The 27,988-nt window shown below is 31.3% G+C and overlaps 1 protein-coding gene across 9 annotated transcripts; it reads right to left on the bottom strand.

Moving 5' to 3' along the window:
- Positions 1 to 22: 22 nt before the first annotated feature.
- LOC105452515 (protein lap4) lies at positions 23 to 27,988 on the bottom strand. 9 transcript variants are annotated; one of them, XR_974735.1, is made up of 37 exons: positions 27,518 to 27,988; positions 27,085 to 27,202; positions 22,965 to 23,043; positions 22,705 to 22,794; positions 22,475 to 22,595; positions 21,759 to 22,051; positions 21,501 to 21,634; positions 21,264 to 21,375; positions 20,911 to 21,077; positions 20,297 to 20,454; positions 20,097 to 20,207; positions 19,702 to 19,926; positions 19,215 to 19,451; positions 18,945 to 19,029; positions 18,603 to 18,653; positions 17,801 to 17,965; positions 17,499 to 17,674; positions 17,241 to 17,378; positions 17,001 to 17,153; positions 16,829 to 16,909; positions 15,922 to 16,737; positions 14,668 to 14,775; positions 14,330 to 14,509; positions 13,764 to 13,793; positions 13,005 to 13,163; positions 12,530 to 12,910; positions 12,061 to 12,219; positions 5,681 to 6,118; positions 5,268 to 5,379; positions 5,088 to 5,144; positions 4,875 to 4,989; positions 3,382 to 3,487; positions 3,156 to 3,269; positions 2,953 to 3,081; positions 2,503 to 2,703; positions 1,882 to 1,977; positions 790 to 876 (listed from the first exon to the last, which is right to left on the bottom strand). XR_974735.1 is itself a non-coding variant. In XM_011693686.1 (36 exons), the coding sequence occupies exons 1-36, from the start codon at positions 27,677 to 27,679 to the stop codon at positions 595 to 597; spliced, it is 6,243 nt and encodes a 2,080-aa protein (XP_011691988.1). In that variant the 5' UTR covers positions 27,680 to 27,988; the 3' UTR covers positions 23 to 594. The 9 variants fall into 9 exon arrangements, 8 of the variants coding, with proteins under 8 accessions (XP_011691988.1, XP_011691993.1, XP_011691990.1 ...); XM_011693686.1 differs by lacking the exon at positions 1,882 to 1,977 and having other exon boundaries at positions 23 to 876; XM_011693691.1 differs by lacking the exon at positions 1,882 to 1,977 and having other exon boundaries at positions 23 to 876; positions 16,195 to 16,737; positions 27,518 to 27,987.

Raw genomic sequence — 27,988 nt, 5'->3', positions numbered from 1 at the left:
TATCCATGATAACGTACAAAAATGCAATAACACGATTTAATATCAAAATATGCAAATTCATCAATTTGTTATACTTAGATTTATGAAATTGTAATACATATGTGGTACGTATACAAAATGTAATAAAAATAATGATTATACTTCTATACAGATAAATAGACGTACTGTATTCATTGAATCAATCATGAAGCTTCGTATAAATATCTATTATATTTTTACTGAATACAATACGTTTATCTAGAGCCAGATCGCCATTTTTGTTATATTCATACATTATATTTATATGAAGGAAAAAGAAAGATAAAATACAAGTATATTTATGTGATAGTAATTGCATATCGGTGCATTGAAAACTAAAAAGAATATTGAAACATAAGTGCGCACGCGCGCGCGCGTGCGCGCGCGTGTGTGTGTGTGTGTATGTATGTGATTTATCTATGTATCATAAATGTATGCATATTCACATAGAACGATATTACACAATAAATTTGTGCAATAGTAAAATAATGAAATAGTAAAAATTTCGTCAATTTTTATCCAAGTCTCCCTAACATCAATGTTTTGTATACTTATTCCTATCATTAAAACATTTTGTCAGTGACGACCTTTTTTTGATCGCTTACGTTTCTTCTTTTTTGTAGACGCAACAGTAATATTTGCATTTGTTTTAATACAAGTTTCATTCGCAATTTCAGATGTATCGGTCGTAGGATTAGAATCTGTTTTTTCTTTTACGGTACTAGCAGCCATATTTTGTCCCGTGGTATCTTCACTTTCACTTTCAGCATCGCTCGCACCAGTACCAGTTATACTTTCCACGTCTTCTTCTGCATTGCTTAATTCCAATGATATAATCTTCTCCCTCAAAGTTTCCACCTAATTAAAGCGTATACATTACAAATTTCAATCGTAGCTAATTTTGCGCAATTCTGGACTTATAAAGCATATATCGTAAACGACAATTACAATTTTTTAGTTTGCAATAGAGACAATCTAAAATGTCTTGTGACTATAGAATATATAAACATACATGTATATTATGTATATTAAATATATCAATATACTTAATATAATATTACACTTAATATATCTAATATATTTATATATTATAATTAGAATGCGGATGTTCTCGGACACAATCCCGAGGCGCGCGTAGAGAATCGCTGCGTACGAATTAGTCGCAAGATGCACGCTGAAATAAGATAGCAACATTTTTCGAAGAGACTCGAAGCTCAGTTTTATGAATCATAAATATTTTTGTCAATTTCAATTGAAGCCAATTTTTCCTCTAAAGATTTCGGCATTTTTAAAAAAGGAATTTTCACGCGATTTTGAATCAATAAAAAAAAATACAGAAAATAATCTCCGCGCTTTATTTACATTGAGTAGACCGCGCGCCAGCCGAGATAGATATCATCAGATATCATATTCGGATAGCTCGGACTTGAAGTTTCCTCGAGAAATATTGTTATCTCATTTCAGCGAACATCCGACTAACTTGCACGCAGTGATTCTCCGCGCGCGCTCCGGCATCGTGCCCGAACATCCGCACCCTAATTATAATATAAATATATTAAAATTTGAAATACATAGATCAAATAACACATCAGTTTCCATCATATGTACAATACATACTTCAGAAGATACATCAGTTTTTTTTTTTTTTTTTTTTTTTTTTTTGATAGAAAAGGTATGTTTAATTGTCCCATGTTTTCTGATTTTCAGCACTTTCTTTAGCATAATTCTACCATATCTGTACATGCAATAAAAAGCCCATCGAACATGGAAAAATATAAACAAAATAAATCATGCGTACATTACATACAGATATAAAGCCATAAGCTTAAAACATATACACAAGATATATAAAAACCGAATTACCGATGAGCTCAGGAAAAAGTTGTTAGTGAGATCAGTAGAAGTAACATTCAGAGTTCAAGATGGTGCATAATGTACCATTGATGTAAGCGACGGACTCTTGAAATAACAATAACACAATAATAATTGAGCAAACAGTACACAGAGAAGTTATATAGATGCATTAAAGCACAAGTAAAAAAAATGTTCTCTTAATCTTCTAATATTTTTCGTAATGTAGTTTTTTTAGCGTATACACGCGTGTAAAAGATGCTAAATTTAGTTACTGCCTTATGTTTAGGTGCCTTTTTCAGCATTGTGTCTAATAATAATACTTCCTACCATTTATCTAATTAATGTTATTATTAACAATAGTTTCCTTTTAATCAACCAGTTGTCAGACAAAATGTTAATGTATCATAAGCTCGCAAGTTTCCCAAAACATGTGCGATTTGGCATGGAATAATCCGCATCTATACCCGTAAATAAAATAAAAGGATAAAAAAAAAAGAATTTAAATAAACACGGTGCACTCCAGAAATAGTTACAACAGTGATAATTTATATATTTGTGCTCTTTATTCCCTTCATTTATACGATAAATGTGATATTTTAACGCTCGAGTCAAATTTTACAAGCACAATACCTGACGCTCAATGAGCTTCTCGACGTATTCGACAGTTCTTACACGACGTTCGCCCGTCACCTCGTCAAGATATTCCTCGGTACGCCGAGTGACCTTCTCGTCCACTACTTTCTCAGATTCGCGTATCTCTTTAGGAGGACCCACTTTACTGCGCACAGCGAGCTTAGGAAAATCTGCGCTAGACGGCCGTAACGTAGTAAACTAAGATAATAAAAGACAGACAAATGGGAACCGTTGTAATAACATGATTTTTTTTCCTTGATGAATGCTTAGTGTTAGTTTTAGGCGAGCAAGGCAGCGATTAGTAAATAATCGAGTTAAACACACAACTTTCAATCAAAATCAAGCTTGCAGATTCTTGTCTCATATATATATATATATATATATATATATATATATATAATTATATGTTAATTAACTGTCCTGGGATACTACTTCCCAGATTTTTACCTCAACTGCTTTCTCTTGATCAGGAGTAGGGTCGGTCGCAACAGCCGCGTCATGCGAATCTTCCTCTTTATTAGCAGCGTCCATTATTTCACTCATTTTTCTGATTACCATCTGTGCCTGGAGCGCGTCCTATAAAAAAGAAACATTCAGCGTATTATATTTATTAATACTGGTAAATGTATAGAATCTTTCAGCAGCTTTACCTGCTCGAGAGATTTAAGGCGCGCTTGTCGCCAAGCAGCACGTTTCTCCGCTCTGAGTGCTCGCTGTTCTGCAGGACTTAAAAGATGTTCCTCATCTTCGTCCGAAATAAGGCCCTTTTTATTAAAATTATAAATTAATACATTGAAACACAAAAATCCCATCTCATACATTATTGTATCATCTAATAAAATAATTAATTAATTAATAAGTATTGAAATGCAATACCTCTTGTATTAAACGTTCTTTCAAACGACGTTCCGCTTTTGCTGTCCGTACGCTGCTGGGAACATTCTGGATAAGAGGGATCGAAGTTCGCGAGCTCAGTCGGCTACTGGAAGGTAACGAGCATGCATATTCACGAATGATATACGCTATAAACTTTATATTTATTTAAAAAGTACAGAGACAACACAAAATTAGTGTTATTAGATTGTTCGCATTACAGATCGCATTGCAGAAGTTTGCAGCGAATATATGTAAATGCGTTGTATCTATTTCAAATAGGAACAACTTGTGTAAATGCTATTACTAAAAGTTTTTCATATCTTTTGCATTTTACAAGCAATATTAACCATTTAGATATGTAATAATTTACTTTAAATATAATTTAAACTTAAAATATATCTAAAATTTTAATGGAATCTATTAGAGACTTTAAAAGAAATTTTTTCTGAAATTGCATTACTAATGTATCAATTTTACTTAAATTTGTTTCAATAGTTGTTTCACAGTTGAATATGAAACTCTTTTTCCTTCATTTTGTATGTAATAAGATTGACTGTAGTTTAACTGCTTTAAATTTCTTACAATTAAATATAAGTAATATATATATATAAATTGTTGCAAAATCAAATCTAAAATTTATTGGCAGTAAATAAAAGTGCAAATTAACATAAAATATATGCTGCATATGTATGCGTCAAAAACTTAAATTATATAATTATCTCTTCAAATATTGTAGGGCTTAAAAGTAAATTTTTCTAATATAAACCAAAATTTAAAATATGCTATTATTCGCTTGGAAGAATAAGTAGAAAAAAACCTCAATTTCTGCACTGTAACCATAATTAATCATAAACAATTGAGTACTACGGGAAAGCTATTAGATTCCCCGACAAACCACTAATCTGAAAATTATCACAATTAATCATAATATAGTTGTGCACAGAGATCATAACGATATATTGCTTGTTGATGATATCTGAATTGTTAAACATACAAATATTTGACGTTATAAATACACATGCACATACAACCACACCCACACTCGCACTCGCACACATACACGCACATACTTTCTCCCTTTCTCTTCTCGCTAAAAAAACTTAATTCTAAAGTTAAACAGAATTATAAATATACTATTAAGCATATTGTACACGAAATTTGTTCAAAAACATTGTATTCTATTGCATAGATCGCAATTTAATAAACATATATAATATAAACCTAATATTAACATAATTTTTAAAATTTTTTAAAAGCTGCGTGATATATATGTTTCATTCGCCTAATCTAGTAATTAAGTAATTTGCCACTTAATTTTTATAATAGTTGTGTATATATATATATATATTTTCTTTTTTTTAATATTTAATTAAATATATTGTATAAATTTATTAAACATAAATGCTCCCATTTGATCTATGTGAACGTATATCGTAATAATTTGCATTGTTTTCGAAATAAGGAATGATTTAAACGTGAAAGTTGAAGCTTACTTAGGACGTCCATTATCCTGATCTTCTATTATATCCAAATCTTCGAGACCTTCGTTTTCATCAAGTTGTGCCCATGATTTGAGTTCGTCTCGCGTCAAAGTTGCAATTTTTTTTTCTATAAAAGCATGATTTTTATAGTTTTTTTCAATGTATTAAGATAATATAATATAAAAGAAAAAAATAATTAGCTATTTACATTACGTGGAAGCTTACCTTCTTCTTGTCTCATTTTTTCTACCTCGTCTTGACTTAAAAAGCTGAATATTTTATCTGTAATATACAATTAGATTAATCAATTTATATTCAAAATCAATTAAATTTTTTTATATTTTATGTATTAAAATATATACTACATAAAGTATACGGCATAAAAAACACAACGTATATTCTCACCTGTTTTAGGGGAAGGTTTTAAATGTTCTTCCATAGCACTTTCGAATAACTTCTTTTTATCGCTGACTGACATTTTCGTCAATGGTGGCGTTGGAGATGAAGTTGGAGATTGCTGTATTTGTAACATTTACACAAATAAATATCAATTTGTATATTTTTCATACAGAACAATTTAACAGATAATTATTTCAAATAAAAAATTATATTACATTCATCTTATGTGCCATAAATACATGTTATAAGAAAAATAAACAAGACCAGATTGGATTACATTGCAAAAAATTTTTAATAACGCTTTTATTAGTCAGATTTATAATTGACAAAATTCAAAAACTTTCTTAGATTAGCAATTTCGTTCTTTGTGTTTATATACATTAGTATGTTGATTAGTTAGACATGCTTCTGAAACCCACCTCAACCTGAAAATTTCCATCAACAGAACGTGCTATCTGTCGTTTGCTAAAAGAAGCCGAAGTATCAAGATTTTCCCAGCATTCGGGAGCAGTTAGAGGTGTTGGGGGAAGTTGGAAACGTGCAGGTGTTTGATAGGAAATAACTTGTGGATGAGAAGTAAATGTTTCCTGTAATGGTTGAATTGATTGTTCAATTCTAGATAATGTAGGCTTAACATGGGACGAATAAACGATGGAATCTGAACTCTTTTTTAAAGACGGTGGCAGATCGGCAAACGTAATACTGCGTTTTGGCATAGATTTTTTTTTCGTTCGAAAAGGTAAAGTTTGCATAGAAGTGGAACGTTCAAAATTAGCTGCCTTGGGAAGGTCAGGGATTGTAGAAGACTTGGACGAAGAAAAATCCTTTGGTGTTCCAGATGGCTCATTTGTTCTTGACTGGGTAAATAACATGGAAAATTATATTAATTATTTAGTTAGTGGAACACTGCTTAAACTGAAATAAAACAAAATGGTTTATCGTGAAGTACTTGATTACATGTAAAGCAACCAACAACATACGGCTATTTAATTAATATAGATATATATTATAACACAAAATACATATATATGGATTATTCCAACACCATCCTACTAATCTATAAAACTAGCTGTAGTTTACAAAACACTTGTTCAATTGTTTAATGATAAAATAATTATTTACTTTTTAATAGAACAAGGTAAAATTAAATAGTAGCCCATTAAATATGAATCTCCTTGAAATTTGATAAGCATACTTTAAAACAGATTTATTTCACAAATGCTACATGTCATACAAAATCTATGTAGGATTTAAAGAAGAATTTCAAATTTTTTTCCCTGTCCGATCGCGTCTTTTCTGTTTGTAACTGTCTATACGTTTAATAGTTGTCTGTCAATTGTACTATTATTGCAATAAATCATGCAACATTGCGCACAATTTAATTTGTAAATATACGATCGGTATGTTAAACATGTGTTCTCTTATATTCATTTTTATAAAGTTAGCCTACATTTGTACCCTATCCATCGTATATATCGATGTAGTAGTGGAGACTGTTACGTGTCTTAAATACTTGGGAATACATTTGAATAAGTTTCGTCTCACTATGTTATGTTATGTATACCCTGTGATCATTCACTCGGCAATATTTTGTATCCTGTAGAATAATTTAGGTTGGATATGTTGCATTTCAATTTAAATCACATATTTTTCTATATTGAAAAAATATTTATATCATACAAACGTAAGATCTCGTATGTTTTATTTAGTTTTATTGCTTTATACTTATATCACTTTTGTATTTAAACAAATCTAAATAAGCATACGTTATACATAGGAATTTCTGTTTCAAAACAATCTTCGATCTCCATATATTCAATGTTTTCAAAATTAATATTTAAAAACAAAGAGTTGTGTAATTTTGCTAAAAAAGAATCTGTAAAAATCTTGTTTTATTTATATGTTGAATTAAGAGAAAATACAAAAAAAGAATGTAATTTTACAAAAATTGTTTTATGATAAACAGTCTCCTCTACTGTAGGATATTATATAAAATGTGGTAATTAGTTTAATAAATTAGTTTTTAAAGTGAAACTACATTACAGTAAAATAACATCCTCCAATTTTATTTTTACATACACAGAACACATGTACGCGCACACGCATACATTCGCTCACTTGCTCGCTCGCTCGCTCACGCATGCACGCACGCACGCACTCTCTCTCTCTCTCTCTCTCTCTCTCTCTCTCTCTCTCTCTCTCTCTCTCTCTCTCTCTCTCTCTCTATCTATCTATCTATCTATCTATCTATATAAATATATAATTATTAATGCAAAAAGTATCTTTATCTTTTAATATTTATACATTTCATAACAGGGATAACTATAACCACTTTCAGAAAACTTCTGTGCATAGGCAGATTATCTTAAAAACATCCAAATTTTATTCCTCTATTTTGATCAATTGGAACTTTAACATTAACATCTCTTAGATATCTTTAAATAAATATTATAGCTTATCTGATAATTTGTAATGATATATAAATATCTGGTCCATTAGAGTTATATGAACATATAATGCTTATAGAAAATATATAGATACATTGATTCAAATCTCAATAATGATATGACTTAATTGTAGCACTAATGTAATGTTGAGACTATTAATAAGTCTAACTGAGACAAAGGCCAATATGCAAAACACGCTCACAACAATGTTATAACTCTGAACAATTGAAGAGTTTTTTCTCAAGATTTACATTTAGAATGGAATAATAACAGCGCTCTTGTAACTTAATCACGTGTGTTTATGTTATTATACCTTTTAGAAACAACTAGTCTTGTCTGATATAAAAATGGTAGTAATTAATAGTATAAATTTTTGAATTATATTTAGAGGTCTAAATTTGGACTAAATAAGTTTAATTAAAAAGTTCAATAGAAAAATCGATTTTTTTATTAAAAAAAAACGTAAAATCACAACGTAAAATGCAAGACGTCACACTCGCTACAAACATATGTGTAATTACGAATTAATTATACTTAATTGATAAAATTTTTGTGTGTATTGAATAAGAAGTCAATATTGTATGCTTCTTCAAAATTAATAAAATAGACGATAATATGTAGACAATTCAACTATGAAAAATATATTTTGTATGTATATACATATTTTTCCCGGTTGAATACACACACACACACACACATACGCATGCATATATACACACACATAAACACACCCATAAATGTACAAAACCTATTTTGGAATTATATTATTTCTCTTTAATGTTTTTATATTGCAATATAATTATATACTGTCAATTTAATATTTGTTTACATTTTAACGGCAAAGTATAAAACAATTGTCGGCAATTTTTTTTATAAATGTATATCATTTCTTATCCATAAAATGTAATAATTATATACATATTTAGTCTTTTAAATTATTTAATCAAATGTAACACAGAATATGTTTAACAATATTGTTTAAGTTAGACGACTTTTAATGTTCCTGTAAAAAATGACAATAACCGTTCAATAAATTATAATAATTTTTTTCAGTATTCTAATAGAGAGAGATATAAATCATAATTATATATTTATTAGGAAATATACTTAGTTTTTGCCGTTTTTTTCTTAGAAAATTCATTCAGTTCAATAAGAATATGAATTAATACCGTAGTCAAAATAATTTTCATTTTCTATTACTTTTTCCCATTTTTCTGGTAAAAGTTGGATCCCGTAATGATAAAACAAGCTGCAATCTTTTGAAGCGAGCCGTGTACCCACCCATTTTCCTATTTGTTCGTAATTGGAAAAATGTTTATCAGCGAGCGCGTATTGCATCGATCGGAAAAGATGGTAATCCAATGGGGTCAAGTCTGGAGAATAGGCTGGGTGCTCGAGAATTTCCCATTCGAACTCTAACAATGTTTCTTTCAGATATTTTAAGATATTCGAGAAAAATCTTATCTCAAAGATTAGAAAAACTGTTTAGAGTCCTGCCAGTGACACGGCTAACATTATTTTTAATTGGGGAATGCCATGACAATTTCTGGATAGATATTATCCAGACGTCGTGCATGTCACGACAAACTTCTAGTCGGGCAATAATCGACGGAAAATGATTCTTTTGCATGACTTTTGCAACGCACGACCACGTGTTGCAAGAACCGTGAAAGAAACATTGTTAGAGCTCGAATGGGAAGTTCTCCAGCACTCAGCTTATTCTCCAGACTTGGTCCCATCGGATTAGCCTTTCCGATCGACGCAACACTCGCTGATACACATTTTTCCAATTATGAATAAATAGGAAAATCAGTGGATACATAGTTTGCTTCAAAAGACAGCTCGTTTTATCGACGCGGAATCCAATTTTTGTCAGAAAGATGGGGAAAAAATAATAGAAAACGATGAAAAATTTTTTGACTAAAATATTAATTTATATTCTTATTGAAATAAATGCGTTTTCCAAGAAAAAAATACGGCAAAAACTAAGTGTATCCCCTAATAGTACATAATTAAATTTCATTATTTAAATGACCAGAATATTTACTTACATAATTAAAAAGAACTAATTAAAAAATTTATAAAAGGTCATATAGATTTTTGTTATATTGAAAAGTTAATTTTTGTATCACAAGTTGCCTATTTTTAGTGATCATTCATTCGATAGCTGAGAAAAATCACCCAATAATTTTTTAAGATTAAGCTGTAGCAACCACATCTTATATGTATCATACATTACTAAATTACATTTATTGTGCAAATGAATTTATGGATCAATATATAAATGTTAAAAAAATCCCGTCAATTATATGAGAAATCTTTTTACTATAACTTGTTTAACTATCACAGAAATATTTTTTGTTATCTGATATCTATTAATAAATAAATTTTATATATATATATGCACATCCATACGTACATACATACATACATACATACATACATACATACATACATACATACACACATCTGTACGACACGCACGCATAGTCGTAATAAGATCGCATTTATACGTTATGATTTTTGAAAAGTGCCTATCGCGTTTTCATCTCAAAGCAAAAAATTATAAATTGATTATAGATCTAACTCAATCATCAGCATGTTTGCAATAATACTTAATATTGTAATGGCAGTATTAATATAATAATAAACGGAGTAACAATAGCTATGCTGTATAACACTAGTAGACATACAAAAACGCGATAAATTGTAATTATACGTGAATTAATGCCATGTAATTCTTAGAGAATGTTTTGTTATGGCACAGTCCTGTGGAATCAGAAGCATGGACGCAGATACAGGAAAAATGAGTAGAAAGATGAACGACTCACTCCTGTTAGAGGGCAGCCAAAGTAGCACTATCATCTTCCACTGTCTGTAAACATGTGAAATATCTCTCTTTTTGGCGCTCAGAAAATCATGCGATGCTAAAGACAATTGACAACTGTACATTTCATGCGCCATTTAGAATACCTAATGAAATTGTAATAGATCTTATTTACATGAGGAATTTACGAATTTTATGAAAATGCTTCGATTCCTATTGCCAAGAAATGTCAATATAAAAAATGTACATACATACATATAATGTTTATAGGCTATAAAAAAGATTATAGGTATAAGGTTGACTTTGAGAAAACTTGTGTAAGAACAATCATTTTCAACGATGTTTCAAATTAAAACATTTAAACATCTTTTATTTTATTAGAACTGAAACTACTACTACTAATACATAATAATAAAAATATTCCTAACAAATAAAAATTCCAACATTCAATTCTGTAAAAAAATTCAATAGGCATTTAAATAACTTTGAAAATAATTTGAAATATAAAGAAACTTCTTTTCGCTCCTACCTTTTTCTTTTTCTCTCTCTTTCTGTCTGTCTCTCACTTTCTTTCTCTCGCTCTCTCTCTCTCTCTCTCTCTCTCTCACTCTCTCTCTTTCTCTATCTGGATTTTCACATTTCATATAGAAATGCACATTTGCATGTATATAGTTGTACATGTACATTTTGTACAAAGATTGTTAAAATTAAATCAAATGTATTAAAATGTCTCATACAAAATAATGAGATAAGTATTAATTTAGCTATTCAAATCTAATTTAAATCTCTCGGTCTGGTATATAATTAAATGTCTTAACAAATGTCTAAATAATAATAAATTCTGTACATTTAATTCATATCTTTTCTAAGTTTAAAAATTTTCATTTAGTTAACAAATGTATTTTAAATTTGTAATTATAATTGTAATTGTAATTGTAATAAAATAATATTTTACTTTTGTAGATTAGCAGTAATAAATAAAGCAACGAGTATAAAATGAAATATTTTCGTGAAAACAATGAAGCAAGAAAGCCATGCAAAACATACAAGAGGAATGTATTGCTAACAATAAAATAAGATACATTAATAGTCAACTATAATTTTCTAAGCAATCTAAGCTATTAGAAATAAAATTATCCCATGCAACTTCACATCATGAAAAAATCACGAACATATTCGTCTATATGTAGGATAGAATTATGAGAAAAAATACTCTTTGTTCGTGTTTAAAATAAAAATACTTAATCAAATAATAAACAAATAAAAATATAAGAAATGCACAAAATGGATTAAAAGGAGTGGTTTAAATTTTTTTTCAAACAAATTAAAATCTATAAAATCTATACTTGAAAGCAAGATGAATTTCAGATAACATTTAGCGCGCGCACGCACATACTATTATACATATACAAAAGACATACTACATTTAAATCTGTTGGATCTTTAAAGAAATATAAAATGTATATGTATGATGATGCATAAAAAACTCAACAAGATTCAAATTAAAAAATAATATAGTACTTACGTTATTAGGATTTTGAGGTGCTAGTGTATGTTTACTCATGACAATCGTAGTAGTCTTGAGATCTTTAGTGCCCCCAGGTGATTTTGGTGGTACAACCATATCAACAGGACTATTTGATTTGCTTACTAATGATTCTGCCGCACGTACAACATCCAACACCTATATCAAAGTCAGAATCAAGAAGTACAACAAAATAAATTGAATTATCATATATAACCAATTTGGAACTTTTGAAAGATACACTGGAAGGTACAGATTTTCGCATATTTATTCTACAAAATAATTATATCTTTTGCAAAAATTTAAAAAAGTAATGATTCTCTATGCATTAGTCGCTGTACATTTTTGAATTTAAATCACAGCAAATGGAACAAATTTTGAAACTTTTGTATAAAAATTATAAAAACTCACAATTTGCCGAAATTTATCATGTAAAAAAATGTTATAAAATAAAATAAATAAATCTTACTTTTTCAGGTGTGGATTTCTCTCTTTGTTCTACAAGCGCACGTTCTCGTTCTTCTTGCTCCCAGGCAACAAGTTCAGCTTTCATTTCTTGTTCTTGTCTAAGAATCGCAGCTTCTTCATCATCTCGGTCTAAACTGGATACACTTTGTGATAGAGATTTAGTGTCATCCGTAGTTGGATCTTTTGAATCGTGAGACGTTTTAATTCCTTTACTATCTCTACCGTCAGATAATGTTAATATTGATTCCATCTCGCTTCTATCGTAACCTTTACACACAACCAACGTAATAGTATTCCCTGAGCAGCGAAGAATGTTGACAGCTTCTTGATGAGTTGCACCTAATAATGATGTGCCATTGACTTCCAGTAACCTCATTCCAACCTATCATAAAATATATAAATTTAAGCATAAATTAAATATGTCACACAAAATGAGAAAACAAATACTGAAGTATTACAAATATACATATATTTACCTTCAATCGTCCATCTCTCTTAGCTGCACCACCTGAATTAATCTTTGATATAAAAACGCCCTCATCGGTATGATCCAAAGGATTGCCTTTCTGGCCTCTTCGTCCTCCTTTAATGTGCATACCAAGCTTCTCACCTGCTTCCTTTGTTATCACTAATTCCTAAAACAAGTAACATCAATTCTCTCAATAAAACAGTTTATTACCGTTTCTTTTGTTTTAGACTCTATCGCACAAAATTATAAAAATAAAAATTGTTGTTATGCACTTATAAAATTAAAACTTGTTATTTTATTTAACACAATAAATAATCGTCTTTTATTTCTCTATATATATATAGTAAATGTATAAAAAATGTTTAATTTCAATAAGTCATATCATTTGTACAATCATAATATGTAATCATAATGTACAATCACTTTAGCAGTATTCAAATTTAAACGAGCGAATTTTAGAAGAATTTAATGTTAATGTTTGACAAATTGCGCAAAAATAGGTCAAATACGATTAAAATTTCTATAGAGTAAAAAAGTCATATTATGTTTATTTGGCATTTAATATAAATATAATGGCACGAAAAGCACGGTAAAACACGAAAAGCACTTGAATATAAAATAAGAAGTTTTTGTACGTGTGTAAAATTGCACGGCATAAGCAAAAGCGAGTCATTCATAATATAATAGTGTAAATTTTGCAGCCTTGTAGGGATAAGCATAAATGAGAACAAAAATTATGGTCATGTCAAATGCATCGAGTACTTACTGTCACAGGGATGTACTCTATTTCGACCAGCTTGTGGGGCAAATTATAAAAAAAAAACTGCATTAGGTAAGGAAATAATCACACGCTAAAGCACCGAGTGCCATTGTGTTCGCAACTAACAAGCATTCTTTGAAAACGTTAACAAAATAAGGAAGAAAAGTTTTTTTTGAAAAATAATTGTTTTACTTAATAAAGTGCCTATACTTGTAAGCATAAAAGTGATCTTTTTCCTAAGGAACAATTTCTCAAATGTGCATGTGATTATAAAGAATTGAGAATAATGACTTAAAAGATACTAACAAGTAGTACTAATTGTGTTGCATACTGAATAAATATTTCAAAGATGCTAGTAAGAGACCACACATATTTTGTTTAGAAAAAATATAAATCATTATATATGTTAGTTGAATAATACATGTCTGTCGTGATAAAAAGAATATGCAGTTTCATAATGTATAATTGTACACACATAAAGTTATATTTGATCTGATAGACTTACAGCTCTATAAGCATCACTAAACAACTGTTTAAAAGCAGTGTCACATTAAAAACTGTGTGCTATTTACCTGGTAACTTTCAGGAAGTGGATCATGTTGAATAGTAAGCACGATTTGATCGCCTGGTCTTAAAAGTTCCATTACTGCTTCTTGATGCGTAGCCTTTGTTACATCTGTACCATTCACCTTCAATATCCTATCACCCATTCTCAGTTTACCGGACTTGGCTGCTATGCCACCAGGAACAACCTAATACAGTAAAAAAATGTGTATACACATACACACACACACGCACGCACGCACGCACGCACGCACGCACGCACACACATACACACACACACACAAAATATATAATATATAAAGTAATAGACATTCTACTATATATTAAAACAAAGCTGAAGACTTACATGAGATATAAAAATTCCTGGTTCCTTTTCACCAAATGGTGTACACGAATGGTCAGTTCCTCCTATGATACTGAAGCCTAAGGAGCCTTCTTTGATAAGAACAACATCCTAAACAAGAATTTCGAAATTAATTCTACATTCAAATAAACATTTTAATATTACACGGTGCCAAAGATATTAACGAGGATAAAAGTTAAGAGTGTATAATATTTAGTATGTGAAGGATAGAACAAGCTATGGATTTCAATAAACTTTTAATTTAAATAAAACAGTGACAACGATACTTCTCCACTTACTCCATTTTATTACAAATATATGGGACAAAGCAAATCTTTACACTACTTACCTATTCCCATGCCAGAAGATAAGTACACATTGTGATTATCATGTCCATCGACAGTTATCAAAATTGATTCTAAGATCATCCCATTAATATATTTTTTTTAAATAAATTTACAAAAAATACAAAAAAATAGACATAAAAGAGAAATATAATTAAGTAAAAAGAGTCCACATATACATATAAAAAAAAAAATCAATTAAAAAAATGTAAATGTTCAAATGTATAAAATAACTATATAGTGCAGTCTACAATTTCCATTTTCTGAGATAATAATAATTCTATAATTTTTTAGATCGCAATTTTATGTAAATATTTGTTTATATATATATATATATCTCAATTATGTCTTTAATTGTGCAAAAGAAAAAGCGAGGGAAAAAGAGAAAGTCATAAGGAGAAATGATAATGTATAAAGAGAACGTAGTCAATTCTTTTAGTTGTATTTTCTTGTACTTTCTACAAAATTGAAATAAATTTAATTCAGAATGTCAAAATATATAAATTCAAAGATTAAAAAAATATCTTTTTTGTTAATTTGGAATTGATTGACTGTTTTAAGCAAATTTAATTAAATTTTAAATCGCAGCCAGTCAGGAAATAAGAACCAGGATGTAAAAAAAATGAAATACTATTTGACAATTTAATAATTTGAACATGTAAAAAGTAAAAATACAAATAAAAGCTTTCAGCATAAAAATGTGTCCAGACTACGTATCTAGTATCTTCCATATGTAATGAAATTAAGCAAAATTTTGATGAAATACAGTAAATACATACAATACAGTATAAAATAGGAAAAGAAAAAATGAAACTAGTGAAACTAGATATAATGCACTTGTATGTAGGAATAAAACTACATTGGCAATACATGTGCAAAGTATTTGATGCTTCTCTAATTAACAGGCACATACCTCGATAATGAGTGGTTGCACCAACTGGTTATCAGTCACTCTAGTTACGACGGTCTCGGTGAGTGTACTCTTTGTGATGGTCTCAGTAACTTTACCGAGTGTAGTAGGAGCTGGAGGAAAACTAACATCTCCAGGCAAAGTATCGGGCTGCTTTATCGTCACTGTCACAATGGGGCCCTGATGGGAGTCTGGTGAAGGCGAGGATGTTGGAGGTCGAAGGAAATGAGCGGGGATCATAGCTTGAAATTCCTCGTTGGTGATTGGCTTCGGTACCTGTATGTCTTCCTGCGGAGATGCTGGTCTAGGCTCTACATGAGGAGTTGTAGCTGCAGAACCAGCATTATTTGTAGGTGTCGGCTGCGAAACACTATGTCTTGGAGCTGGCTGTGGATATGTTTGATTACTTGTCGGGCTGGGAGATACTGGTGAAACATTCTTCAGAATGTTTCCTGAATCAGTTACACCGTTCATTTTAGGCATCTCATTGACATCGGATTTCACGGGTAATGCCGGTGGCGACGGCGGTGTTTTTGAAGTAGGACTCGGTGTCAATGCTTTGTCAGCATCCATGGAGCGACGATATCCACCGTATCCAGACCTATTGGCCATATAACTATTAGCATTATACAGGCCTGTATAAGGTTTTGGTACACCTATAACGCGTGGCGATTTTTCAGAAGGCGTCACAGCAGTGGCGAGATTTGCTTGAGAAAGTGGTATTTCCCGTTCGACTACTAATCGAACAAATCTTTCTAAGCCTGTAAGTAAAGCCACTGCTTGTTCGTGTTTCGCTCCTCTCATATCTACTCCATTAATCTACAAATTACAAATTGAATCACCAAAATTATTGATTTGTACATTAAATTTCGTCTAATACAAATTTGAAAAAATTTAAAGAAATACTTACGGACATTACTTTATCTCCAATTAATAATTTACCATCTTTTTGGGCAACTCCGCCATCTGTTATTCTCGAGATAAAAATTGCCTAGAAACGTAGTCGAGATAGTATTGATCTTATAGTATTAATCTCAATTAAAGTATAATAGTAAAACATAAGTGTTTTATAGCATACTTACATCGTTATTATTCTTAAATGGTGGCGAACCTTCTCCACCAGCAATACTGAATCCAAGCCCATTTTGATCTCGTATTAATGTTGTGTGAAAGAGAACGGACACCATAGGTTCATTATCTTTTACAGTCGTTATAGGCTCAGGAATCTTTTTCGTCTATAAAATAATATATAATATATATTTATTATGTATGTAAAAAAAAGCTATAATATTTGAAAATGTTCAAAAACACAAATATGTCACCTTTGAAGTTTCATGAGACATTGATGTGTCGCCATTTTCTAAAGTATGTGACAATGCTGTAGATGAAACATAGGATGTTGCACTTGGTGCTCTACTTGTACTTAAGCTGGAACATACGGAATCTTTCCTCGTTGATGCCTGAGAACAATAGACAAAAATTAATATTAATTTTGTTTACTCAAAATAAAATTTAAGATCTGACAACTAAATTAATGAGATATTACTCAAATTGAAAATGATAAAATAATTCTTTCATACCTGTTCATACGGCGGAATTATCCTTGTAAATTCCCGTATAATAACCAACACAAGTACACGTCCACATGCTTTCAATACTTCTACAGCATCATAATGGTCTACATTTACTACCGATACTCCATTAACAGATATTACTTTATCTCCTATCCTCAAACCAGCCAAGTCTGCGGGTCCACCTGAATAAATGTCGTATAACATATAATGAGCGAATTAATTTCATGATACCATACATATAAATATATACATATAACATGTATCAGTGCGACAAATTTAAAATTATTTACTTGTAAATGAAAATTTACCTTCAGTAACTCTTGAAATAAAGATGCCTTCATCATCGCCTTTAAAAGGGGTCGATCCGATACCACCAGCTATTGACAAACCTAATCCACCTGTCGTTCTTTCTACATGAATTTCATATTGTTCTTCCCGTATTTCCAATGCTGGTTCACTATCAGACGTTGCATCTAAAGTAACAAGTCTTTAATTATTATAAATGCATTTAATAAATATATCTCATCTGGCTGTTACATACTATCATATGCATGTCAACATTTACCTTTCCTAATTCTTTTGCTTCTAATAAAACATTTATATCTTCTAGGCATCTTGTATCAAGTACCCAATCTATCTTTTATATAAAATAACTTTATTTATATAAAAAAATGTCATCTATAACAACTACACCGTTATAATTTATCAACTGACTAACGCGTACCATTCAGAGACACGGTGATAACTAGATTAGAGATAAGACTGTAGGTACGGTAAGAGATATATCTTATCACGCACGTTCCCTCCCTTCTACTATGCGATAAAATCAAAATGATTCAAAGATTCATGTACAGGAAGTCTTCAAAATTTCTTAACATTATTTTTTAATAAAAATTTCTATCAATATACATGATAACTATCTTCAAAAAAAAAAAAATTATTAATATCGTATAGTAACAGCCATAATTTCAATAAAAACTGAATAAACGACGCTAAACATGCTGCTTAATAAAATAGTTTAATTTAATTTATAATTAAGTGCAATATATATATAAATAGTTAAATTATAACGAAACTATGATTCTATTTCAATCTAATTCTTAAATTTACCTTGACTATGCGTGTCAAATGTTTCCATAGATTCCACTTGTGATGGATCTACTATCCAATAAAATCAAAATGATTCAAAGATACATGTACAGAAAGTTTTCAAAATTTCCTAATGTTATTTTTTAATAAAAATTTCTATCAATATACATGATAAGAACTATCTTCCAAGAAAAAAAATTTATTAATATCGTATAGTAACGTCCATAATTTCAATAAAAACTGAATAAACATTGCTAAACTGCTGCTTAATAAAATAGTAATTTAATTAATAAATAAGTGCAATATATATAGTTGAATTATAACAAATCTATAATTCTATTTCAATCTAATTCTTAAATTTACCTTGACTATGCGTGTCAAATGTTTCCATAGATTCCACTTGTGATGGTAAAGATGTAGGAGTCTCATCAACTTTTTTCATAAGCGCCTATAAATATAAGTGTTAAATGTTATTATCGATTTTATATAAATATGTGTCAAATAAGACATAAGCATTATGTCTCTTAAACAAAAAAAAGTTAGGTGCTAATAGCATTAAATATTTTTATATAATTGTTACGGATAAAAGTAAAAAATTCTTTTATATTTATTAAATAACATAAAAAAATCAACCTGCGCAATAATCGAAGCAACTTTTTCTTTATCAATTGCTGTATGAATGCGTTTATTTTTCAGATGATGTGGAGTGTCTCTACGTTGAAGTTTATTAGGTTTATTTGAATCGCAAACATCTTCGTTATTTGCGTCTTCTACAATACTAAATTCAACGTGTCTTTGTACATCTTCATTTTCAGATTCTTCTTCATCTCTTTCTTTTGATTCTGAGACAGAATTTTCAGTTCTTGCATTCTACGAAAATAAGCACTTTTAATTTAGCAGGAGATAGACTTATATATATATGTGTGTGATGTGTGTGTGTGTGTGTGTGTGTGTGTGTGTGTGTGTAAAAAAATGCAAGAATAAATTATAATTAATATGTACATTACAATCCATATAAATACTTATGGAGACACTTTGTTTAATTAATAAATATTTACGTGTTAAAAATTAGTATAATGAAAGATACAGGACACTTATTACATTTCTATAAATTACTTACTGCATGAAATTCCGTGGCAGATGGAATGGAAAGATTATTAGCTTCTTTATTAAGTTGAATATCTGTACGATCAGCTTCAATGCCAAGTGTTGGCTTTTTGTGGTCATCTTGTATAATATTGCATTCTACATATTCCTCCTGCTCAGAAACACATTGTGGCATCTCTACAAGATTGACTGGTGGTTCTGATTCTATTTTATCTAATCCAAATGTTTGAGAAACATCCTAAAAAAATATTTTAATGAGATTATAAGATAATACGAAATAAAGTCCATCAAGTTAAGAATGTACACAGTACAAGTTCTTGTACAAGTTCGATAAATTATAATTTATTTAAATAATAATAATAATAATAATAATAATAATAATAATAATAAATTGATCGTAAGACTTACCTGTTCATCCGTAGATTCCGATCGACTTTCACTTTTTCCTTTGCTAAATAACTTATGCGCTTTAGCTTTTAATTCTTTTGGATGTGGTGTGTTTTGACGTATAAATGGAATCTATTTGTCGAGATAAATAAAAAAGAAAAGATAAAACAAAAAATAATACAAACTAATTTGTAAAAAAATCTGTAAATTAATGAACGCACCTCTTTATCGGCTTCTGGTGGTTCGTCAGTAAATTTCACGGAATGCGTTCTTGAGGCTTCTCTTTCTTGCCAACCTTCATCATCGCTACTTGTCAACTCACGCATTTCACAACCTTGAACATTTCTCATACCAACTAACATTCCTAATCTACCTGAATCTAAAAAATGAGATCATTAATCATCGATAAATATATATGTAATAAAAACCAAAATAATTAATTACATAAAATCTCATCAATTACTTTATAAGAATAGTCACTTCTTCCATTTGACTTTGAACTTTGACTTAAAGACTTTTACTTTTAGTTTCAGTCTCGGTTTCAGTCTTACACACGTCCGAGTGTTACAAAATTTATTACGTTTCCGAATAAAATTTTGTACAAGAACAAAATAAAAATTAAAAACATTAAATTATTTATTTTATACTGTATCTCATGCGGATCAGCAACTATGTATTATAGTATATTTATATACATTTTTTTTATTAAAATTAATCTGTCATTATATTATATTATTATTATTAAAATTAAAAGATTATTAAACAAATCTTATAAAAGGAACAATCTCTAGATGAGAAATCAATAAAATAGATAAATTAAACATTAATTACTAACCATCAGGATGAAATTCCAATTGTGGCAAAAGAAAACACGTTAGTACTTCTTGTCCCGTTTCCTCATCAATATCTGTCTGGAACGTTAGCATTGGTTGCGCTTGGTTTTCGCTTAACCATACCGCTTTCAGATTCAAGTTGATTAAAGAATATGGTAAATAATGTAATCTGTATAACAAAATTTAATGTTAATAAAACAAATCAGCATATATCTTATTCAAATGTGACATTTTTATATCTTGCCTTTCTTTTATTTACGTATTAAAATATAACAATAATAATAATAATAATAATAGTAATAATAATAATGCTAATAATTATATGGTTGCGAGAAGTAAAACAAAAATTACATACCTATTGCCAGATACATCTAAAACATGAAGAGCAGTACACTGTCCCACTTCAACCGGAAGATATTGCAATTTATTATCTCTTAAAGATAGCACACCTAACTTTTTCAGATTTCCTAGAGGATAAAAAAACGATGATTTGCTGATTATCCAAAATTTCGTTCTTTTATAATTAAAAATTTACTTTTGTATATTTAATATTACACAATAAAAATCTACATTATATATTTTATCATCTTACCAATTTCTATCGGTAATGATTGCAGGCTATTTCTATCAACATTCAAATTGTTTAAATTATAAAGTTTGCCTATAGACAATGGTAGCTCTAAAAGAAAATTCTCTGTAAGAATTAACTCTTGCAAATTCTCGCATCTGAAACATATAAAACGTACCAGAAATTTTTAGTTCAACTAACATTCAACTAATAACTTGAACCAATATAATTTGTACTCTTAATAAGTTAAACGTAACATAAATTTAGATTGCATACACTTACCTTCCTATATTTGGATTTAAGGTAGAAAGTCTATTTTGATCTATTTTAAGAATAGTTAATTTTTTCAATTCGCCGAGCCCGTCAGGTAATTTTTCAATAACATTCTGTGATAAATGCAAATCTGTTAATGATTCCAAACCGCCAATCTCATCAGGAAGATCCTCTAAACGATTTTCCGAAACGTCTAAACATGCTAACGTTTTCAGTTCACCAATTTCCGGTGGCAAATGTTGTAACTGGTTGTGATCAAGCCACAATTCTTGCAGCGCTGGTAACTGTCCTATATGTGCAGGCTATAGAGAGAATATAATAAAACAATAATTTCTTTTCATTTTTTCTTTTAATTAATTTACGACTAGATTTTATAACTAAACTAGTTCAATCGGTCGATGTAAAACTGTTAAATCGCCGAAAAAGGAATTAAAATTCAAAATAAAAACTTTAAATCTATCAATTTTTAAGTATAATTTATAATAATTATAGTAATGTGATCTGTAATACAACGCGGATAATATCCTTATTCGTAAGATATGTACGCTAAAAATTCATTATTAAAGTACAGTTAAATAAGTAAGCAGTAAAAATAAAAATAAATAAAAAAATATATATATAGGTATATAAAGAATAATTAAGGCAACATCATCATTTATTTCAAAAGATATGATTGTTTTCATTCATTGTATTATTTTTACGAGAAAAAAAATCGCAAAATTTACCAATTCTTCGATCTCATTGTCACCGAGATCCAACCGTTCGAGTTTTAAAAGTTGAGAGAGCGATTCAGGCAAGGATTTGAGTAAATTTTCTCTTAATTCCAGTGACTGTAATGCCTCCAAGCTACAAAAGAAATACATACTTTTGAATAATTTATAAAACAATGAATAAAATTATATAACAATATCTGATATATAGAATATTGTAGCCATAAAGTTTACTTTGATATTACCTTCCAAAATCAGGTGGCAAGTTTGTAAGGGACATGTCATTAAGTCCAAGTACAGTTAAATTTCTTAATTGTACAAATCCTGCTGGAAGTCTGAAGAAACAATCAATGAAAATTTATATTACTTTATATTACTTTAGATCGACGAGAATAGCTAACATTACGACGTCGAATGAAAAGAAAGACATTATGCAAAATGTACATACTATAGAGTATTATTTGAATTAAAAAATAAAAGATAGAAATAATTGAATAACAATAACCTTGGAATAGGATTACTGCTGAAATCGGCCACCTGTAGCGCTTGTAAATTCTTGATATTTTCGGGAATGTCCGGTATATCTATAAAATAAGATAAGATCTCAGTTTCATTGATTTATTTCTCCTTCTCACATATGTGAGAAAGCAAGCAAAATTTTGATATTTAAATATTGAAGCGCAATGTGGCGCATATTTTAATTATTTGTTCAAGAGATTAACAATGTATAAAAAAATATATTTCCACAAAATCAATAGTTGAAGAGCATTCTTTCAACTTTGTATACTTTTCCAATTTGATAGTTTTGCATACTTTTCTCATTTTCATACTTTTGTTGAGAAAAAGAAACAATTCGACTCATTGCTCTGCATGTTTCGCTTCACGTCCAGAGTGGCTCTGTCATATCGCGAACCGAGAACCATGATACTAACGAGAGGAAATTACAACAAAGCGTGATTCCGCTACGAAAAAAATACACCGTGACAATTTCTTTCAGTCGCGTCGAATTTTTCATCACGCAAAGTCATTTTAATTGTGACTGTAATAATGTTGCGACAAAAGGAGCATTTGAGAGTCTTTTAATCAAGAACGTTTCATAAAATTAGACTTGGATATTATTACAAATTTTTGCAATATTAAATAAATAATATTGGAGTAAATTTTACGCGCGATGCCTCTCACGAATAAAATCTTCTTTGTTAAATAAGTTGTTAAAAAATGTCTAAATATAAAATAAATAAAAATGGATTAATAAAAATATCATAGATAAACACTTTAATGAATTTTCTCAGGCGATAAGACATTTTCTTTTTTGATATTTTATTGCTGAAATAGATTTGACATTAAAATTGGAAAAATTGCCAAGCCGAGTGTTGACCTGCGCGATGAGTTTGCACTATAAAAGAGAGAGGGGCCGTTTCTATAGAAGGAAGAATTTATGGATGGATGGAGATGCGACGGTCCACCCAGGCACCCTAGGACATATTATGCCCTTTTTCTTTTTTTTTTTTATGCAAGCAACGTCAATTTTCAGATGCTACTGCATCGCCGCGGTTAGTCAGCGGCCCCTTTTGATGCAACCGCAATAAACATTATAAATAGCACGAAACGCGTCCACCCTCGGCCTTTGTAATTTACCTCAGAGAGGTGACGGGATCGTTACTCTATTGCACGTCATGTTTGCACGTCGCGAGCCAAGAAAATCTACGACAATAAATGTAAAAGAATGACAATTACGAGAAGACGAGACGAGACGAGAGGAAATCTCGCTGTTTTATTATATATATATTTCCACTCCGATTCGATTGTTGAGACATATTTACAAATTTCATTTCATCTCTAATTCGAAAACTGAATCGTCGTTAGATATATATATATAAAAGACATTACATGCGTGTGGAACTCTAAAAATTCAAATCTACATGTACAAAGACAGCTTTTCTCAAACGGAATCTGCAGCCTTGAGTTTGTCAGTGTCAAATTATATATCGGATTGGCTTGATAAGAAAGCTGTAAAACAGCGAACACATAACGTACGTACAAACGTATATGCGATATGTATGTACGTATTATCAAGGAGACCGAAGAAAAATTAGAAAAGCGTTTGTGGAAGGACCTATACGGCGACTGTATGTACCTATGGCTTAGCCAGGCATAGCGCAGTAGTTATCTCGATCGAGCGGTAACCTTCTCGATTTCTCGATCCGAAACCTGTTGCGATTGCGTAATCTTCATCTTTTACGCATTCGAGAAGCGAAGTTGTATATGGACTATGGTTCTATCCTTCTATATACGTGTTGCGTGTCGTGCGTTATGTGTTGCATCTATTGCGGCTATTCATCGCGCGCGCTCATTTTACAACGTGCGATTCCGGATGACTCAGTGCCAACGAATGTACGGATATTGTTGTAAACGGAACCAAATACGTAACACATCTTTCTCAATGCATAATTGATCGTAAATGCCTACACTTACACAGATAGCGAATAGCGATGCTATATGCGTGCGCACGTGGCCACGCAACGTCCAACTATTATATGTAAAATGTATCTAAATGTACCTATACTAGGAAACGACGCGATACGATACACCGCAGTCATAATAATTATTATACACTATATTATGTATTGCTTCGTAAACGATTGTAAACGATAACCGTTAACGTTAACGCTATCGCGAAATGTATTTGTACGATGGAAAAAGTGGTAGTCAGCACAAGTATCAACGCACAATTCTTTTATAGTCGGGAGTAGTATTTGTTTTATTGGAAATTTATTCAATTCTGAGATCGATATCCTCAGGCCAACACCTTTTACGTTTAAGTATTAAACTTTCGCAAACTATTTCCCTTGCGATATCGCACGTGTTACGTTATCTTTTCCTGATAAAAAGTGATGATGAAAAATACTATTTGATAATATGTATGTACACATGACAAATGTTACATGTACACCTACTGGAGCAAAACGTATAAAACACGTAACGCGACAGTGCTGTTATCAATAAATTGTTGCGCTTTCTCGGTCAATCAATCATCAACAGTACGAATCTAATATAAAAATCTTCCTTTAGAGTTCACTGAAGGATATTCGTAAAGCCCGAGCAAGATTTGAAAATTAATTAAGGATTGTGAATTGAAGAGAGAGAGAGAGAGAGAGAGAGAGAGAGAGAGAGATTAGAATTCGATCAACAGATAAATCGAATTAAAATTAAAATAATCTCCAATCTCCGATCTTCACACAGTCCGTAATGGACCTAATATATTTATTATAAATATTTGAAACTATGCTTTAAACTCTGCGTTTGTAAAGTAGTCATCTGCAATGCACGATACAAAGTCGGAAGGCGCATGAAATAAATTTTTGTAAGATGAATGTCGCTGCGAAAAACTGTATAAATTTACTTCGAGTAAGTATAAAAAATACCATGTATGATCTCTAAAAGAAAATTTGATTCTCTCTTGAGGGTTTATTACGGTTCTTGGAAATTGGTAAAAATTACAAAACTAAGTAAATTTGCTAAAATATTTATAACTTTATTGGTCATCGCGTGAATGTAATTTTCACCAATTTCCAAGGATCGTAATAAGCTCCCTTATCGTAAAACGGAACGTCACTCCCTCTTCTCGTCGCCCTGACCCAACACGCTTCTCCTCTTCGTCTTTCCCATTCCCTTTTTTACATGCACGCACTGTACGTACACCGCACACATACACACATATGCACGCGCGCATAAACAAGTTGATATTTCTACCTGGCGAGACCCAAAAATATCAACTCGCCGAGAGTTGCAAACATAGTTGGTAAGAAATTTTTTATTTCGAGCTATTCATCGATTTTGACAAGGGAGACACCTCGCAATGAATCGCAATGGATAGAACGAGAAAAGAAAAAAAAAAAGAAATAAATATACATATGAAGCAGAAATATTCACGATAGGCGCCAGTGACAGGCGGGGCGACTCGGCTCCGCTCGGCTTAGTTCGGCATATCGCGATGTGGCGTCGGTCGGTCGGTAGCACTGTGCGCAGCGCAGGATAGTGCTGCTGCTGGATAGCACGGTGACGCGCTACAGGCATACACAGAGTGGAGACCTGACGATGAGAGGAAGCGAAAGAAAATACACCGTTATACGGGTTTCATTAACGCTCGGCCAATGGTTGCCGCGTCGAGTATTAAAAATACGATGCGAGATTCTCTTCCAGTAACTTTACCTTCGTAGACCAAGTCCACGGGATGATAGTTATGCTTTTTATCCTTCTTACTGTTAAATAGCACCTCAAAATACTCTTTTCGACTGCACTTGCCCTTCTTCTTTAAAACAGTCGGCCAACCGGCAAAGACTTTCCAACGTTAAAGAAAAAATAATATGCCGCCAGTAAGAACGACTTTGCGAATCGTGCACAGAATGCCAGATATTGTTAACGAAGCTCTCCTAATTAACGATTAATTACGATCAATTGCTTGAATTCCTAGACAGCGTTCGTGTCCCAGTAGTTGTAGTTATCGCTATCTTGCGCGCAAATAAAGCAGCACGCCTTCCAAAATCTCTTTGTGTGTGTGTGTGTGTGTGTGTGTGTGTGTTACAGCCACAAAATTATACAAATACAAACACGACGCTTCTTACCATTCCTGGACACGTCCAACTCGACGAGGTTTTCGAAATTCTGGATGTCTGGTGGCAAACGATGTATTTCATTGTCGCTCAGGCCAAGTTTTCGTAGCCTCTGGAGTCGGAAGAAATTCTGAAATAAACGTACGATATATCGGCCTACAGAGATTCTCGGTCGATTGTTTTTTACTTTTGCATAAAGAAAAGAGAGCTTTTAGATTACTAAACGTCATTTAATACAATCCTTCCGTCCATTTCCGTCCAGGGACGGAACTATATTACGAATACAATACAATGGTAGGAACGTGGAAGGAGAAGAATGTGTGCGTGTTGTGTATGTGTGAGATAGAAAAAGAATTAAAGTTACGAAGAGAGCGAAGCAGTAGTACATACACATACCATACACACACACACACACGCACACACGGCACGGCAGGTACTCGCTTACTTTTGGTAGATCACGGATATGATTCGCGTCTAGTAGAAGCTCCTCTAAACTCCTCGAATATCGCAGGATATCATCGGGGACGCACGGCAGAGAGCAATGACGCTTGTCAACGTATTCCACCTGCCTGTTACACCCTTTAAAAATCGGAATGCAGCGGAACATGGTACACTATTCACTGTCGATCACGTTAAAACAGCACCAAACATAATTTATCCCGTGGATAAAACGGCCGCGCGCGCGTGCTGTTATTTGCACATACTTCCATCCGCGACGCGACGCGACGCGACGCACAAGAAAACGCACGATTTCACGCCCTACTCGGCTTTAAACGCGTTCTCGGCCTATGCTTCGAGATCTGACGTCATCACGTCGACGAACCACCGATCACGTTGTTCGCGTTGCTCCGGTTGCTCCTGCTGAACCACGCGAATGAACCACGAGCGAGTACAACATATACATACATACGCATGT

The sequence above is a fragment of the Wasmannia auropunctata genome, unplaced genomic scaffold, assembly GCF_000956235.1.
Source record: "Wasmannia auropunctata unplaced genomic scaffold, wasmannia.A_1.0 LD336030.1, whole genome shotgun sequence".
Classification (NCBI taxonomy): Eukaryota; Metazoa; Arthropoda; class Insecta; order Hymenoptera; family Formicidae; genus Wasmannia; species Wasmannia auropunctata.
This window is presented reverse-complemented; position numbering and strand designations above follow the sequence as displayed.

Coding starts and splice junctions, on each gene's coding strand:
- LOC105452515 (XM_011693686.1), bottom strand. CDS start 27,679: ATGTTCCGCTGCATTCCGATTTTTAAAGGGTGTAACAGGCAGGTGGAA. Junction 17,675..17,800: donor TATTTCAAGAGTTACTGAAG/GTAAATTTTCAT, acceptor ACATTTATTCAG/GTGGACCCGCAGACTTGGCT. Junction 4,990..5,087: donor AAAAATGAGACAAGAAGAAG/GTAAGCTTCCAC, acceptor ATGCTTTTATAG/AAAAAAAAATTGCAACTTTG.